Source organism: Pleurodeles waltl, chromosome 4_2, assembly GCF_031143425.1.
Source record: "Pleurodeles waltl isolate 20211129_DDA chromosome 4_2, aPleWal1.hap1.20221129, whole genome shotgun sequence".
NCBI lineage: Eukaryota > Metazoa > Chordata > Amphibia > Caudata > Salamandridae > Pleurodeles > Pleurodeles waltl.
The window spans coordinates 31,128,500-31,145,632 of record NC_090443.1 but is presented as its reverse complement, the minus strand read 5'-3'; the positions used below and the strand labels follow the sequence as shown (position 1 = coordinate 31,145,632).

Below are 17,133 nucleotides of genomic sequence, written 5' to 3'. Positions count from 1 at the left end.
CATCAGTGTCGTGGTGAATTGAGTGCCCCCTCTTGAAAGTGTTTCTGAATTGCAGCTGTCCTTTTTAGGGTCGAGCCTGCGTTGCATGCGCTCGCGCATGCGTATCGCAGCGAGACTCTTTTGTATTTAGAAAAGGGCTCTGAGCCCTGTCAACATCACGTCAGTGTTTTTTATTGGTTCGTTGGCTTCCCTAATAAAATCTGCTTGCTTTCATTAGGCGAAGGCACGCATAGGTCATGCCTTTTCCGGTGGCTAGCCCTCTTCGAGCGCAGCGACCAAGTACAGAAAACATGCGAGGCTCGCTGTTTTCCATCAGGCTCGTGGACTTTTTTTTCTCTAATTTACCAGCGCGATCTCGCTTGGCAGAAGTCGAGCGCTTTACATACTCGATTTCACTTTTTCGGGTTATGTACATAAATGCACTTTTGCCCGATAGGTGAAAAGTCGGGTTAAGAGTTTACAACGCGATCAGCTCTAACATGAGCAAACGCGAGACCCGTTGCATTGTAAATGCTTGTTTTATTTGCTGCAGTGACTTGTCCACTGCTGATCCGAAACAGGCTTTCGGCCATTGAGAATACCCTGATCCTTGCATAGCTAATAGAACTGTACTGGTGGACATCTGCCTGCTGTCTTTGTCAGTGGCATCAAGAGAGGACTTCAAGCACATATTAGAAATGTTCTCGCCCTCCTGAATTACTGAGTGGCTGCTGACCTATTCATTTTACTCCCTATAGGTTCCATTCTCTTGGTATCCTTGTCTGGTGGTGGGGTCGTGGACACTGGAGCCCTGGCCCTCTTCCTAGCTGTGGAGACTTTGAATGAGATGGTACATTTCTCCCGATGTATACAGGGTCCTGGCTTGAGAGATTTATGTTTCTTTTCTACTCTTGGTGTGACTGCATGATGCTTCGTTAAATGCCTCTTTCCCCTGGTCTATAATACTAAGGAGCATGGTTAGGAACTGGTTTGTTTTCTGCAATGGCAGAAGTGATTCCGGCATGAAACATGCCTCACCTTTATTTTCCTCCAGCTGCACTCGTATGATCTCTGCCGTGTACAGTGATAAATCTTCTGGTTGTGATGGTCCTGACCGGAAAGAGCCAGGTTCTTCTTTTGGGCAGTCAGCTTCTAGATCCTGCCATATATCTTCATGTTACTTTAATGTCACTATCATGGGCTGATCATGCTGCTCATCCTCCCCATGAAAAGATCCCTGCTGTTCCTCCTGCAGTTCTGGAGTCACTGGAAGAAGGTCTAAGTATTTGTGGGTTTCCTCAGTTGCTTTTGTGAACATCCTAAAGGACTTCAGTGATTCATCAAACTGTTTCTTTTTCTGAAGTAGTGCTGCTATTTCGGCATCTAACCAACGTTTTTCCATTCAAGGCCAATCGCCTGTTGCTTAGTGTTGACCCAGCCTTCCTTTTCTAAGGAGAAGACTCCTTCCCTTTCAAATATTTTTCCTGCCTCTGATCTTGACCGCCTTTCGGAGGTGAATCAAAGTGTGAAGGCTTCTACCCTCTGAGGTCTTTTGACTGGGGGTCTTCTGTTTTGGTCATTACTTCAACAGAGTCTCTTAGAACTGAGAATTGTTTCAGGTTCTCAGAGTCTGAAATCTTCTGCCCAGCCCCACTGTGACTCTGTGGGTGTACAATTTTCCAGCATCAGTGTTGTTGCTTTCAACAATTTTTAACACGCTTGCGTCTTTGGCGTAATATAACTGCTCTACTTGGACTTCCTCAGTTTCCTCAACAATATCTTCCTCATCAGCCAGTCCCAAGTACTTAAGGCACACTTGCCTGGATTGGGTCATGGTGAAGTGCACCCCCTCTGTTTCTTTCCGACTTTGAGGGTCCTAGGAAATAAAACCTCACACACCTCACAACAGACTGATGGTCTTTAAGTAAGCACAAGTTGCAATCTTTATGTGCCTCTATCCGAGTCAACAGATGCTGTTATTTAGGACAGAATCTGAATGGGGTATTTCATATTACTTCTGATCTCTTTGTTGTGATTCTGGCCCAGAGGTGGAAAAATGAATTTTAAGATGGTTACTATGCAGCAAGCAAATCTCCCAGCTCATCCTAGCAGTTCACCCCATTTCCTCCAGCAAAAAAACATATCTCACCCCAGCATGGCTATAAGTTTGGGACTCCACATCTCAAGCACATCCTCCCAGCCATTAATCTCCGCTCATCCATGCAGCTCACCTCACTTCTTTCACACAGGACTCAAACGCACCAAAGAAGGAATCTCAACCCATTCATGTTCATGCCAGCAGCTCCTCCTGGCTCACCTGGCAGGTACCTTGCCCTCCCCAGCAGTTCTACCATGTATATCACAGCTGTTTACTGCAATTACATGAAAGCCATTAACATTTGCTCTTCCCCACAGTCAAACACAGTTCATTCCAGCAGGATCCTGAGTCCACATACCTTGGAGCCTAGAGTAAAACATGTAAGGCCTTTGTTTCATTCTCCAGTTCCCAAACCAGCTCAGCAAAGGCATGATGAGCCAAGTAGAAGAAAGCCAAGTAGAAGAAAGCAAAGTATTGGAGGTGGTGACAACGAGAAATTGCATCTTCCCTTACCTGATTCATCCACTACTGGCAAGGCAGAGACCCGCTGCTGCACGAAGATGCCCAAAGCCACATAAACAGGAGTGGTAGTCCGCACCATGGCAATGTTGGTGTATGTGCCTATCTTCAGCTCCTCCAAACTCTTGGATACAAAGGCAGGCTTTGCCAGTTCGTCATTCTACAAAGATAGGATCAGAAACAGTGCTTTATCATTTCTTCTGGGCTAAATGGTATTCTGCATTTTTCTGTTACTGCATGTCATTTCCACGTGAGGTAGTCTCTGAAATGTTTAGAAAAACAATGGTGTAAATACTCAGGCACCAGGGAATACACATTCTTTCATGTGCAATGATCCAGCCTTTTCTTGTGCTGTCATCTGATTAGGCTACTGTACAGAGACAAGACTCTCATCAGCAATACATTTCAACACAAATGATGATGATCAACCCTTCCCTGATGGGCTGGTAGTGTGTATAGGTTATCTACAAGTTCAGATAACATGGTCCCAAATAGAATTGGGATATGGAAAACATTACATACCTATAACAATCGGTTTGCAGATTTTGCAGATTGTACTGCTGTAGATCATATGCTTAGCACACTTCTGCCATCTAGTGTTGTGTGTGAGTGTTACAAATTTGTTTTTCTGTGAATCTAAAGTTTTGACTTTGAGGTATCTTGTGACACACAATGCACCAAAACAGAGACTCCAGCTCAGATTGTGATTCCCTATACAAGTGAAAGTAAGTATGTGGAATAATGAGAAGCAGGACAGTCTTTATACACTGGTGACCAGTTGTAACTTGTAAAAGGAAATGTGATTTAATCCATATATTTTTTTAAATAATGAATTATTAAAACGTTCTAATATGAGCTTGCATCCAGGGAGGTTAGGGTGGTGCATGAGAATCTAGGCACTACAAACTGATAACCGATTGTTACAAGTAATGTTTTGAGTATGCAGCATATGCTGCTGTAAATCACGTACTCTGCATTGATTGAAAATCATTGCCCCTCACCCTAAATCACTGTCTAGTGAGCTATGGCAAAAGACGCCTGTAACAAAGTTCTAAGAACACTTGCCTGAATAGCGCTTTATGCCGGGTATGAATGTACACACACTGGTGCTTATTAAGTGCGCATTTTGGACCATGCTGAAATTTTACAACTGGGAAGTTACCAAGAAATACCATAGTGGCTCCCTTTTTGAGATTAAAATGGGGCACAGCAACAAGCGTATGTCTTAGATTTGGGTGCACTTAACTATCCATCTAGCAATGCCAGGTTCGGAGATTGGTTTCCTTAAGTGAGGTTTACCAAAATCTAAAAAGAGTTGTTTAATTTTTGTAAAAGATTTAGGGCCTGATTTATATACTGGAGGAACGGAACTCCGTTACAACATCAATGAAATACCCTCCCTACCAATATAATGGTTCGCCCCGAAAATGTCATTGCGGGAGGACCTTAAGTTTTGCCATGCTTCACAGGTGACCCTGGGGCGTAAGGGCAATCAGAAAAATGGCTACATGTCCGCCCACCCAATTTAGATGGGTGGCATGTAGTCATTTTTTACTGTTTCTTACCGCCAGGTAAAACATTGTTATGCTCCCCTCACTATGGGAGAAGACACTCATTGTGAGGGGAGTATTCCTTTTTTTCTTTTCAAATAGAAAGCCGCGTTTTGGGATTTTTTTTTTGAAAAGAAAAAAAGAATACTGTTTGCTACAGGGCTGCGTCCCTCTGATGCAACCATGAAAAAAACTGTAAAATGCACTGGCAAGAAACGACGTGACAGCAGTTCCTGCCAATGCCTTTATGAAAGGCCCCCTCCTTAGCAGTCATTTATAAATTAAGTGGGCTGTCTTTCCACCATGGGGACGGAGTAATTTACTCTGTCCCCATGGTGGACCCACGGGCCGCCTATCTAACCTTAAATCAGGCCCTTATTTCTGTCAATGTAATATAAAACACTTTTTACCATTTAAAGTGTGTAAACCCCTTTCAGTAACCATTCGTGGTTGGGTGGAAAAACTAAAAGGTCAGGGGTTTGATTAACATGGTATGAAACAAGCAGAAAAGCAAGGTTTTATTCTAACTAAGCATTACCTTGTTTTTGTGCACCTGAATAAATGGCTTCTCTAGTCTAAGAGATTGCACTTCACAGACTTTCAGAAAAGATGTGAGTCCAATAAGGAATGCCACCATCAAGGAATGAAACTGTCATGAACAGGTGTTACAGCTCAAAAGGTGGATCCAACACATGGGTAAAAGAATGCTGTAGTCTCAAAAAGAGATATGTGCCACTGTAAAAGGAATTAGTATTTTTAACCCTTCCAGGAATGTGTTAACCACAGGTACCTTGAATGCTGTACGATGTTCTCCATTTTCCATGTGAGCTGCTACAGCCACTACCAAGGACTGATTTTTAAGTTAAGTGCAGTAGAGAATAGTTTCCATTTGGTTGCATAATATTCCATTGTAGTTGGCCAATGAGCCGCCTTCAGATCTAGCATAGTTTAGTCAGGAAGTGGGTAAAGGTAGCTTCTTGTGTGGATGTAGTGACATTTCTAATAGTATTGAGTACTAGGACTGCTTGGCCTAGGTTGACGCTTTTATGGTAAGCCTCATGGATACTCTTCCCATTTTCCTCACCACATAACAAATCAGTGGTAGTAGTGGAAAAGTCTCTGCACACATCTCTGATCAATTCATCCATACTGAATTTCCCAGGAATAGTGGGGGTGAGTACATGAAAGAGAAGCTTTATTATTTTGTGTTTTTGTATGTTGTAAACAAATGGATGTTTGGTACCCTCCAGCGATCAAAGTACTGACGTATTTGTTGACTGATTTCCCATTTGTACGTGTGTTGATGCTTCCTGCTTAACAGGTCCACAAAATTGTAGTCTCTTTCGGGGAGGTGATCTGCGTGGAGAAGAACTTGGTGATGAATGGCCAGTTTGGAGAGCTGTGGTAAGTTTGTGCTACCTTGGCTTTACATGTCATACAGTGTGGTCCTGCTGTCTGTTCGATTGAGTACTGTTTTTTGTGACTAAAATGCAAAATGCTGTGAGTGCTAACTTGACTGCATTAGCTCCAGGAGACTGAAGAGCAAACTTTGCTTTGTGGCCTTGCACTGTTAAGTAGCCTAAAGGAGTTTGCCACCCCATAAGGGATGTGTCTGAGGTGATATCAGAGGTGAGTCAGTTGCAAGTAGGCAGTGGCAAAACAACCTACACATTAACAAGTTATTGTTGTTCTATCATGGCACTCTGACCTCAGCCAACGTTAGATTCCCCCCCACTGCCCAGTCACTTGTGTCCATTTCCTGGCACAACTTCCTGAAGTGGGCACATAGGCAATAAAACAGTCAGGATGATTGCTACTCAAGACAACTTCTCCAGAGGCTGTCAGGAATTCCCTTGCAGTTAGAGAACTTGAAGTCATGTAAAGAAGCTGCCTTTGAAATGCCATCAGTCTCTCGTTGTTGGGGCAGCCTTGCCTGTTACTGTAATGAATACTGCTCCCAAGAAGGATTACGCTTGTAGAGGAGGTGAGGCTATTTGGACCTGACTGAAAGCCTCGTTTCCAGAAGGGTTACTGCTTGATCATTGTGAGTGAGGTATTGCCAGTCAGGTGGTCAGCAATGAGAAGATCTGAATTGAGGTGTGTCGAAGGTGTGTTGGAAACACTGCCAAACATTTTGTAAATGCTTCTGGGGTTTTTGTGGGTAATTTTTTGAACTCATAATGTTTGTCACTTACTGCAAACCTGATATCCTGGTGGTGTGAAGGGTGGATGGGGATGTGAAAGTAGGTTTCCTTAAGATACAGGTTTGCCATGACGGCCCCAAAGGAGGGCAGCAGAATAACACCTTGCAGAGTTGGCATCTTGAAGTGCTCTGAGATGATGTAGGGCAAGTATAAGATGTACCACTCCATCTGTTTCTCAGAATGAGAAAATACAATGAGTAAATGCTGCGTCCCGGTGACATCTTGATACCGACTCGATTAATCCCTTTGGAAGCAAAGCTTGCATCTCCCTCTGAAGCAGCCTTTGGTGCTCCTGATTGATGCGGCAGCCGTGTGGTGGAATTATTGGTGGCGTGGTATGGAACTCTAAACAGTATCTGTGGGTGACAATGCAGAGTACCCAAATGTCTAATGTTATGGCGATGTAGTTTAACCTCACTTTGCACCCCAACCATACAACCACTGTCAGGGGAATATGTGGAAGTTAGTTGTTTTGCAGCAGAGGTGCCCCTTCTTTGGCTGCTTCTTGCCTTGCAAGGCTGTTGCCCTGGGCATTTCCTTGCTTGGGTGAATCACTTTCTTGAAATATCTGCTGTGGCTGATAAGGTTGTTGTTGAGAGGTTTCTGTTGACTTTGTCCCTGCTCCGGGCTAATTCCTTAATTATTTTAACATTCTAACTATTTTTTGAGGTATATGTAAATCCTTTCTTATAAGCAAAAATAGACATGAAGAACAGATTTGACTGATTTTGTCCAAGATAAATACAACATCCCCAAATAATGAATGAGTTATCAGCCACAGTTCTACGTGTATATATATTTGTAAATATTCCCAGATGCACTTTTTCAACTGTTCACTTTTTCACTGCGCCGTCAATTTGTAGGAGCACCTTTGTTTTAGAATGTTGTATTTATCTTGGACAACATCAGCGAAATCTGTTCTTTATGTATATTTTTGCTAATAAGAGAGGATTTATATATACCTAAAAAAAAATGTAAAATGTTTAAATAATTAAGGAATTGAAGGAAGAATGTATTTATACTAGTAGTTTGGATGTACTCTGCCGTTAGGGTGGGTGAATATTTCTGTGTAAGTCAAGGCTGACACTCCCCCCCACAAGGACCCTTTGACTGGGTTTTCAAGGCTCCCATGGCATTAGCTCTCTCGGAGTTCTTCTTGATTTTGAGTAAAGTGTAAACCTCAAGCCCAGGAAGATGTGCACCACATAAGGGCACATTTAGAAGGTGAGTTGAACCTCTGGCACGAAACCTGAAACTCTTAGCGAGGCATGACAACTCAGCAGGATGAGATCCTTTCACTGGATAGGGCTGTAAAGACAAGTCATCTTGCTGGTCTAAATGTTAATTATGCCTTGAGCCACCCCCCTCATCCACATGGGTTGGTTCTTCATAATGGCTAGTCAGGTTTGTAGGGTCCTAATCTGAGATTTGCACAGAATAGGCCAGTGAAACATATTGTGCAGGGGACTGTGGTGGTTTTGGTGTTTGGTCTCTGAGTCTCAGTATTTTAAGGATTTGGCATGGTCTGAGATCCTCAAAGGTGAGCTTCTTCTTCATGTGGGTATGCTGGTTTGTATGCATTGGCTTGCAAGTTGTCTAGCTATGACATGGCTTGTGGCAGGATCCATATATATCCTTTAAATCTTACATCTCAATGCTGCTGATCTTCTCAAGTAGTACCACTCTGGACTAATGGTGGCTCTGAAGTCAGCTTTGAGGTCTAGTTTAGGTAGGTTAGCCTCTTGAGATCAAGCTCAGTGTCTCTGTCAAGGTTCAGGTTTGACATCTCAAGTCTTTCCCATGGGCATTGCTGACTACCAAGGCCATTTGTGAGCAGTTCAAGGATTGAGGACAGTTACTTGCCAAAGAGCTGAAGTTCCTTCTGAGTTTGAGCCCCACAGGGAAGCCCTTTGAAGTGGTTTTGCATGTGGAGTACAAGGCAAAGTGTTTGCCTTAGTTTCGGTTTCTTTCTAGGTCCAGGAAACAACTTGTCTCCAAAGTCAGAATCCTCTGAGGATATACAATGAGGACTCTGGTCTTTGTTGGTCCCTTGAGTACTGAAAGGCCCTCCCCACTATTCTTCAGAATGAGTTTTCCCAATGCCCTCAAAGCTGCATATGGTGGATGACTCAAGAGAACGTTGGTGCTGCATTCTATAACACACCCAACACCGGTGTCTTTGGTGCCAAACAGTTTTTTTTTCTTCTTTTTTTTGTTTTTTTTTACACCAGAATGCTTGGCAAGCTGTATAATTCGATTTCACATGGCCCCTTGATAGACAAAGTTTACAGATCATATGTAGGGGTGGGCAGAGCTCGCAGAATTTTACTCCGCGGTATTCCATAACAACTCTGTGAGACTCTGCGGAGTTCCGCCAATAGGCACGTTGTGCGGCTCACACTGTGATTTTGCACTGGTAGGGCGTTCTGTGCTGAAAAATCAGTGTAAACAGCACTACGCGGTGTGCCACAGGGCACAGCTACTCTAGTTGATTTTACTGCCACTCAAGTACATTTTCTACTCGAGCTGCAGCCTCCCGACTGAACGGCTGAGTCAGAAAATCTCGCCGGGTGGCCAACTTACTGAAAAGGAGCCACGTGCAACAAAATAATTCTACCACAAGACTATTTGCAGAATTTGGCCAAAACTCTGAGTTACAACAGTGGCGCTATGTCAACAAAATCCTGCCAATTCCACCGAAGGAATGGAATATTGCGCCACCAGTAATCATCTGTTGGTCTGACCATTGGAATTTACCTCTGCATTCAGGACAAAACATAAAGGGAATATTCTCCATTACCCTCCCGCTCATGAGTCATTCTCATACAACTTGCTCTAAGGTTTTGCAGGCTGATGTTTGCTCGGACAAGGTCATACATTGTTTACCTGATAAGTGTGAATTAATCTTCAGTAGAGAAATTTCCATTTCATCATGCAATGGTTGCAGTGCTCCACAAAGTACGTCCAGACCTCATGGTGGGGAAAAACTGTTTGAGCTGGAGTGGATGTCCTGATGCATTGTAGATATGGGTATGGAAGGGGAGGAACAGAAGCAATAGGGAGCCAAGAGTCGTATTGAAACTAAAACTTTTGCTTAGGAAAAAATGACCACATCCAACACTAGATGGAAGGAGTGAACAGAGCAATGTGATCTACAACAGCACATGCTGCAAACCGTACAAGTCTTTCAGAACACATACAAATGTCATTTCTTTGAACCTTTTAATCAAATTCTCTACTCGCTCAGATATAATACAGCGTCAGTGTACCTGAAAAAGCAGGGGAGCCACAAAGTCCACAACCCTGTCCTGGGAGACTCAGACTTCCCAAGATGTTTATTGGCCAAAATCTAAAAAGTACATGCAATGAGTTCAAAATGCACAGGGGAATGCTCTCAGCAGGACGTTTAAAAAAAAAAAAAAAAAAAAAAAAAAAAACATAAACTGATCTGAAACAAAACAAGGTGGCCGGGGCATAATATAAGCTGGTGCAGGGGAGGGGGCTGCTCAACAAGGGGGCCTATGCAGCCCATGGGCAATGAACACTCGTAGGATAAGGCAGAAAGAGATCCAACATCTTATTCCGCACGTGAGCCCCATCATTTTAGATTATGCCTCTGGCAGTAGCGATGGCTATCTGACAAGTGGTGGGCAGCGCAGGGGAACACTAACAAAAAAGATAAAAACACTTAACCTGTTGCTCGTTGCCTCACTGCTCATCAGTTGCTAGTACAGACTTCCCAGACTTCCCTATGCCACTCCAGATGCTGCTGTCTTGCTGGTTATACTATTACCCAGAATGAAAGAAGTGCTGAGATTGGTCTGAGCGGACTGGTTTTGCGCTCCCACAGGGACTGGGTGCCTGTGCTTGCTGTTCTCTACCAGGCAACACAGCTCGGGTTAGAGAGAACTACGAATGTCAGTTTGGCAATCCTAAAACAGCCAGCCAAACCAGCATGCGTACTTGCAGCAGTGCTCCCCCACTCCTCCTCCATGCTTGCTTCAGTGCCGTCATCATGATGGCCCGCCCCAAAGACTCCGTTCATGAAGAAAAATAAAATGATAACACTGGCCCAATTAGCATCTTGGAATTTGGGGTCTGAGTAAGACACCTGCCACATTTTTATATCACCGTAATTCTGGGTAAGAGAGATAAGGGAAACAGTTCGGGGGAGGAGTGAACCTTTTCTGGAACCATGTAACCAGCCTTGGGTAACAGGACCACACATGCCAACATTTTAGAGAAGTAAAGTCGGAGATTTAAAAAGAATAGTTGGGAGAATGTATTCCCCCATTGACTTCTATTGAAGGTGAGGCAATTTTAGGCAGGTGATAGCCAAAATAAAACATTTTTTTTGCTTTAAAAATTGGGAGTCTCCAGTCTGAATGGGGTCCTATTGGCACGTATGCAGGGCACTACCACTAAAGTCTAAGATGCAGGTTTATAAACTGTTATCTGCGCCAACCACTGGGACGTGCAAAGATGTTTGTGGAGGAAGGGGGCACAGAGACACACAGAAACGTATACCATCCTTGCAAGGTACATGCAGCTAGCTCTCTGCTGCCTCAATGGCTCTGCTCTGGGATTTTAACAGGCAGAACCCAGCCTGGAGTAAATTGCATGCTGATGAGTTTGTTTCTTTGGTGTGAAATGTTCATTAACACCTGGCTACTAGATTGAATGAAGATTTTTGGGAAAACAGAGTTTCTCTGTCTCAACAAGTCACAGTGAACAGCAAGAAAACTGACGGATGTAAAAAGCGAGTGATAAAACAAGAAACAGAGGGCGGATATATTGTTTTATTCATTCAATAATATGCAATGTACACTTGCAAGATCTGGGTAGGAAAATATTTCTGTATGGATTGTGTGCTATGTGAATAGTGATTATTACTTTAGTTATGTAACAAACAATAATCATAAAGCATAGAATACATTTGAAATGTTTTTGGTATTTAACATTTTACCCAAGTCAATGGTGTTCTTATATTAACTCTCAAAAGGGTGAAGCTCTGCAAGTATTCAGTAGTACAGCGAGTTATGCGCCTGCTGCTAGTGTTCAAACGTGTACCATACATCAAATGTTTGGATGAACTACAATATCTGTAGTATTTGAACCTGACTTGTGGGTCACACACAGTGCTGTCAAAAGCACATTTAACACTGCCATTAACCTGCAAGAATGTTAAAAAGTAGCATATAAAAATGTGCAAATATGTACGTGTTTACATATATACACATATATATATATATATATATATATATATATATATATATATATATATATATATATATATATATAGGAAAATGTCACTTACCCGTTGTACATCTGTTCGTGGCATGAGTCTCTGCAGATTCACATGCTTTGCACATCCCGCCATCTAGTGTTGGGCTCGGAGTGTTACAAGTTGTTTTTCTTCGAAGAAGTCTTTTCGAGTCACGAGATCGAGGGACTCCTCCCATTTCGGCTCCATTGCGCATGGGCGTTGACTCCATCTTAGATTGTTTTCCCCGCAGAGGGTGAGGTAGGAGTTGTGTATTATAGTAATAGTGCCCATGCAATGGAGTGAATATGTATGTACATAATGTAGTTTAAAGTTATATATTTACAAAGTTACAAATGTTGCAGATCAACTTCGAAACGGCTACAGGCTCCCGGGGAGGCGGGTGGGCGCATGTGAATCTGCAGCGACTCATGCCACGAACAGATGTACATTGGGTAAGTGACATTTTCCGTTCGATGGCATGTGTAGCTGCAGATACACATGCTTTGCATAGACTAGTAAGCAGTTATCTCCCCAAAAGCAGTGGTTCAGCCTGTAGGAGTTGAAGTTGTTTGGAACAATGTCCGTAGTACTGCTTAGCCTACTGTGGCTTGTTGTGCCGTTAACACATCCACGCAGTAGTGTTTGGTAAATGTATGAGGCGTAGACCATGTGGCTGCCTTACATATTTCAGTCATTGGAATATTTCCTAGAAAGGCCATGGTAGCACCTTTCTTTCTAGTCGAGTGTGCCTTTGGTGTAATAGGCAGTTCTCTTTTTGCTTTGAGATAACAAGTTTGAATGCATTTAACTATCCATCTAGCAATGCCTTGTTTTGAAATTGGATTTCCTGTATGAGGTTTTTGGAAAGCAATAAATAATTGTTTTGTTTTCCGAATTTGTTTTGTTCTGTCAATGTAATACATTAACGCTCTTTTGATGTCTAATGTATATAGTGCTCTTTCAGCTACAGAATCTGGCTCTGGGAAGAACACTGGTAGTTCTACTGTTTCATTCAAGCGAAACGGTGATATGACTTTTGGTAAGAATTTAGGATTTGTTCATAATACTACTTTGTGCTTGTGTATCTGAATAAATGGTTCTTGTATGGTAAATGCCTGTATCTCACTTACTCTTCTTAGAGATGTGATAGCAATTAGAAATGCAACTTTCCATGTTAAGTATTGCATTTCACATGAGTGCATAGGTTCGAAAGGTGGACCCATGAGTCGTGTTAAGACAATGTTGAGGTTCCACGAAGGAACTGGTGGTGTTCTTGGTGGTATAATTCTCTTTAGGCCTTCCATAAACGCTTTTATGACTGGTATCTTAAATAATGAAGTTGAGTGCGTAATTTGCAGATAAGCTGAAATTGCGGTAAGATGTATTTTAATGGATGAAAAAGCTAGCTTTGACTTTTGCAAATGTAGTAAGTAGCTTACAATGTCTTTAGCAGATGCGTGTAATGGCTGGATTTGATTATTATGGCAATAATAAACAAATCTTTTTCACTTATTTGCATAGCAATGTCTAGTGGTTGGTTTCCTAGCTTGTTTTATGACCTCCATACATTCCTGTGTAAGGTCTAAGTGTCCGAATTCTAAGACTTCAGGAGCCAAATTGCTAGATTCAGCGATGCTGGATTTGGGTGTCTGATCTGTTGTTTGTGTTAAGTTAACAGATCTGGTGTGTTTGGTAGTTTGACATGAGGCACTACTGAGAGGTCTAGTAGTGCTGTGTACCAAGGTTGTCTTGCCCAAGTTGGTGCTATTAGTATGAGTTTGAGTTTGTTTTGACTTAATTTGTTTACCAGATATGGAAGGAGTGGGAGAGGGGGAAAAGCGTATGCAAATATCCCTGACCAACTCATCCATCATTGGCATTTTGCGTTTTCTTTTGTTGCAACTATGTCTATTTGTGGTGTTCCCCATCTTTGGAAGTAAGTGTTTAGTATTTGGGGGTGAATCTCCCCTTCGTGGATCTGTTGGTGATCCCGAGAGAGATTGTCTGCTAACTGATTCTGAATCCCTGGAATAAACTGTGCTATTAGGCGAATGTGGTTGTGAATCGCCCAATGCCATATTCTCTGTGCCAGGAGACACAACTGTGTCGAGTGTGTGCCTCCCTGTTTGTTCAGATAATACATCATTGTCATGTTGTCTGTTTTGACAAGAATGTGCTTGTGGCTTATTATGGGTTGAAATGCTTTCAATGCTAGAAATACTGCCAGTAGTTCTAAGTGATTTATGTGAAACTGAGTGTCCCATTGCCCCTGGATGTTGTGTTGATTGAGGTGTGCTCCCCACCCTATCATGGAGGCATCTGTAGTTATTACGTATCGAGGCATTGGGTCTTGGAAAGGCCGCCCTTGGTTTAAATTTATATTGTTCCACCATAGAAGCTAGGTGTATGTTTGGCGGTCTATCAACACTAGGTCTAGAGGTTGACCCTGTGCCTGTGACCATTGTGATGCTGGGCACTGTTGTAGGGGCCGCATGTGTAATCTGGCGTTTGGGACAATGGCTATGCATGAGGACATCATGCCTAGTAGTTTCATCACCATCTTGACCTGTATCTTTTGTTTTGGATACATGGCCTGTATTACATTGTGAAATGCTTGTACCCTTCGTGGACTTGGAGTGGCAATCCCTTTTGTTGTGTTGATTGTCGCCCCTAAGTATTGCTGTGTCTGACACAGCTGAAGGTGTGACTTTGTGTAGTTGTTTGAGAAACCTAGTTTGTGGAGGGTTTCTATGACGTACCTTGTGTGTTGTGAACACCATTCTAGTGTGTTGGTTTTGATTAACCAATCGTCTAGGTACGGGAACACATGTATTTGCTGCCTTCTGATATGTGCAGCTACCACTGCCAGGCATTTTGTGAAAACTCTTGGCGCAGTTGTTATTCCGAATGGCAACACCTTGAATTGGTAATGTACCCCTTGGAATACAAACCTTAAGTACTTTCTGTGTGAAGGATGTATCGGTATATGGAAATATGCATCCTTTAGGTCTAGTGTTGCCATGTAGTCTTGTTGTTTGAGCCGTGGGATTACGTCCTGTAATGTCACCATGTGAAAGTGATCTGATTTGATGTACAGAGAATAATCCCCTGTTCCTTTCTGTTGAATTGGTACTAATTCTATTGCTCCTTTTTGTAGCAGCGCTTGGATCTCTAGTCCTAGAAGGTCCATGTGTTGTTTTGATATATTGTGTGTTTTCGGTGGGACGTTTGGAGGGAATTTGAGAAATTCTATGCAATAACCATGCTGGATAATTGCTAAGACCCAAGTGCCTATTGTCATTTCCTCCCAATGTTTGTAATATTTGGTTAGTCTCCCCCCCAAAGGTGTTATGTGTTGGGGATTTGTGACGTGGAAGTCACTGCTTGTTTTGAGGAGTTTTGGGACTTTGGTACTTCCCTCTACTCTTTTGAAATTGTCCCCCTCTATATTGTCCCCGAAAGCTTCCCCGCTGATACTGGCTCTGATGTGGGCCTTGTTTGTGAGGTTGTGGGTTCTGTAGTTTGTCCTCGAAACCCCCTCTAAACTGTGTTTTGCAAAATGTGCCTCTGCTCTGTGGGGAGTAGAGTGCGCCCATGGCTTTGACCGTATCAGTGTCTTTTTTGAATTTTTCGATAGCAGTGTCCACCTCCGGCCCAAACAACTGCTGTCCGTTAAAAGGCATATTCAGCACGGCTTGTTGTATTTCCGGCTTGAATCCTGACGTACGCAACCATGCGTGTCTCCTTATGGTTACTGCTGTATTTACTGTCCTAGCAGCTGTATCTGCTGCATCCATTGCTGACCGTATCTGATTATTTGAGATACTTTGTCCTTCCTCCACCACTTGTTGTGCCCTTTTTTGAAACTCTTTGGGTAAGTGTTCAATGAAATGCTGCATTTCGTCCCAATGAGCCCTGCCATATCTTGCCAACAGTGCTTGTGAATTGGCAATGCGTCATTGATTGGCCGCTTGTGCTGTAACCCTTTTCCCTGCAGCCTCGAACTTGCGACTCTCCTTGTCTGGAGGTGGTGCGTCTCCCGAGGTGTGAGAGTTTGCTCTCTTGCGAGCTGCACCTACTACCACAGAGTCTGGTGTTAATTGCTGCGTAATATATACAGGGTCTGTTGGCGGTGTAATGGCCCTGCCCTTCACGGGCTCCTGAAACACCTGTTTTGAGTGTTTTAGCATTCCAGGTAGCATAGGTAAGCTTTGGTATTGGCTATGAGTGGAGGACAGTGTGTTAAACAAAAAGTCGTCCTCAATAGGTTCTGCGTGCAAGGTGACATTATGAAATGCTGCTGCTCTTGACACCACCTGTGTGTAGGCTGTACTGTCCTCAGGTGGCGACGGCCTCGCTGGGTAACAGTCTGGGCTGTTATCTGACACCGGCGCATCATAAAGATCCCATGCGTCGGGATCTTCCTGACTCATTCCAGTATGAGTTGGGGATTGCATCAGTGGTGGAGTGGCTACCGGTGATGTGTGGGTTGATGGTGGTGGAGACAGTGGCGGAGTTGTTTGTCTTGCCACTTTTGCCTGTGGCTGCTTGTCCTTTTCTTGAAAGGCAAGTCTTCTTTTCATCCTAATTGGTGGAACAGTACTTATCTTCCCCTGTGTCCTTTTGGATGTGGAGCCTTCTCTGAGTGTAGTCTGGCTCCATTGACTCTAGTTCTTGTCCGAACTTATGTCCTTGCATTTGGGAGGACAGTCCCTGTTCCTCTGTGTAGGAACCTGATTTCGGTTCCGAGGCTGGATGTTTCGGAATGGAAATCTTTTCGGTAGCCTTTTTCGGCTCCGACGACACTTTCTTTACTTTCGGCGTCCCGGTCTCTCGGTGCCGACTTGATTCGGTGCCGCCCTCTTGGTGCCGAACTTGCTCGGACCCGCTGTCTCGGGATCGAGGTTGCTGTGTGCCGGTATCTCGACCGGAGTCGGATGACTTCGACACATGCGTGCCCTTTTTCGGTGCCGATGAACGGTCACCTATTTTTCGGGTTAAGCCATGGCCTGTTGGCGGTGGCGTCCCCTGGGCTTTTGTGGTCTTCTCGTGAGTTTTGTGTGTCGACGTCTTACTCACGGTTTTAGGCATCTCTTCGGGATCGAGCTCGTCCGAGTCCGACTCCTGGATGGAGAAGGTTTCCTCTTCCTCCTCGAAGTGTCTTTGTCCTGTCGGCGCCGATGCCATTTGCAGTCTTCTTGCTCTTCGGTCTCTTAATGTCTTCCTCGACCGAAACGCTCGACAGGCTTCACAAGTATCTTCTCTGTGTTCTGGAGACAAACACAAATTACAGACCAGATGCTGATCTGTATAAGGATACTTGTTGTGACATTTGGGGCAGAAGCGGAATGGGGTCCGTTCCATCAGCCTTGAAGAGACACGTGGTCGGGCCGACCAGGCCCCGATGGGGGATCGAAAAAACCCCAAAAGGCCACCGGAGCTCTTCCAAATATCGGTGTCGATCTGTTGTAACTAACCCGATACCGAATGCAAACAATACCGTCGAATTTTCCGAGA

At 43.7% G+C, this 17,133-nt stretch overlaps 1 protein-coding gene across 3 annotated transcripts in view; it reads right to left on the bottom strand.

Annotated features, from left to right (window-relative positions):
• PRKAG1 (protein kinase AMP-activated non-catalytic subunit gamma 1) overlaps positions 1-17,133 on the bottom strand; it is a 242,857-nt gene that overhangs the window by 74,946 nt on the left and 150,778 nt on the right. For all 3 annotated transcript variants that reach the window (XM_069230492.1, XM_069230491.1, XM_069230490.1), the window contains exon 9: positions 2,591-2,756. In XM_069230492.1, the coding sequence (XP_069086593.1) occupies positions 2,591-2,756 (166 nt within the window). The remainder of the gene's footprint in view (positions 1-2,590; positions 2,757-17,133) is intronic.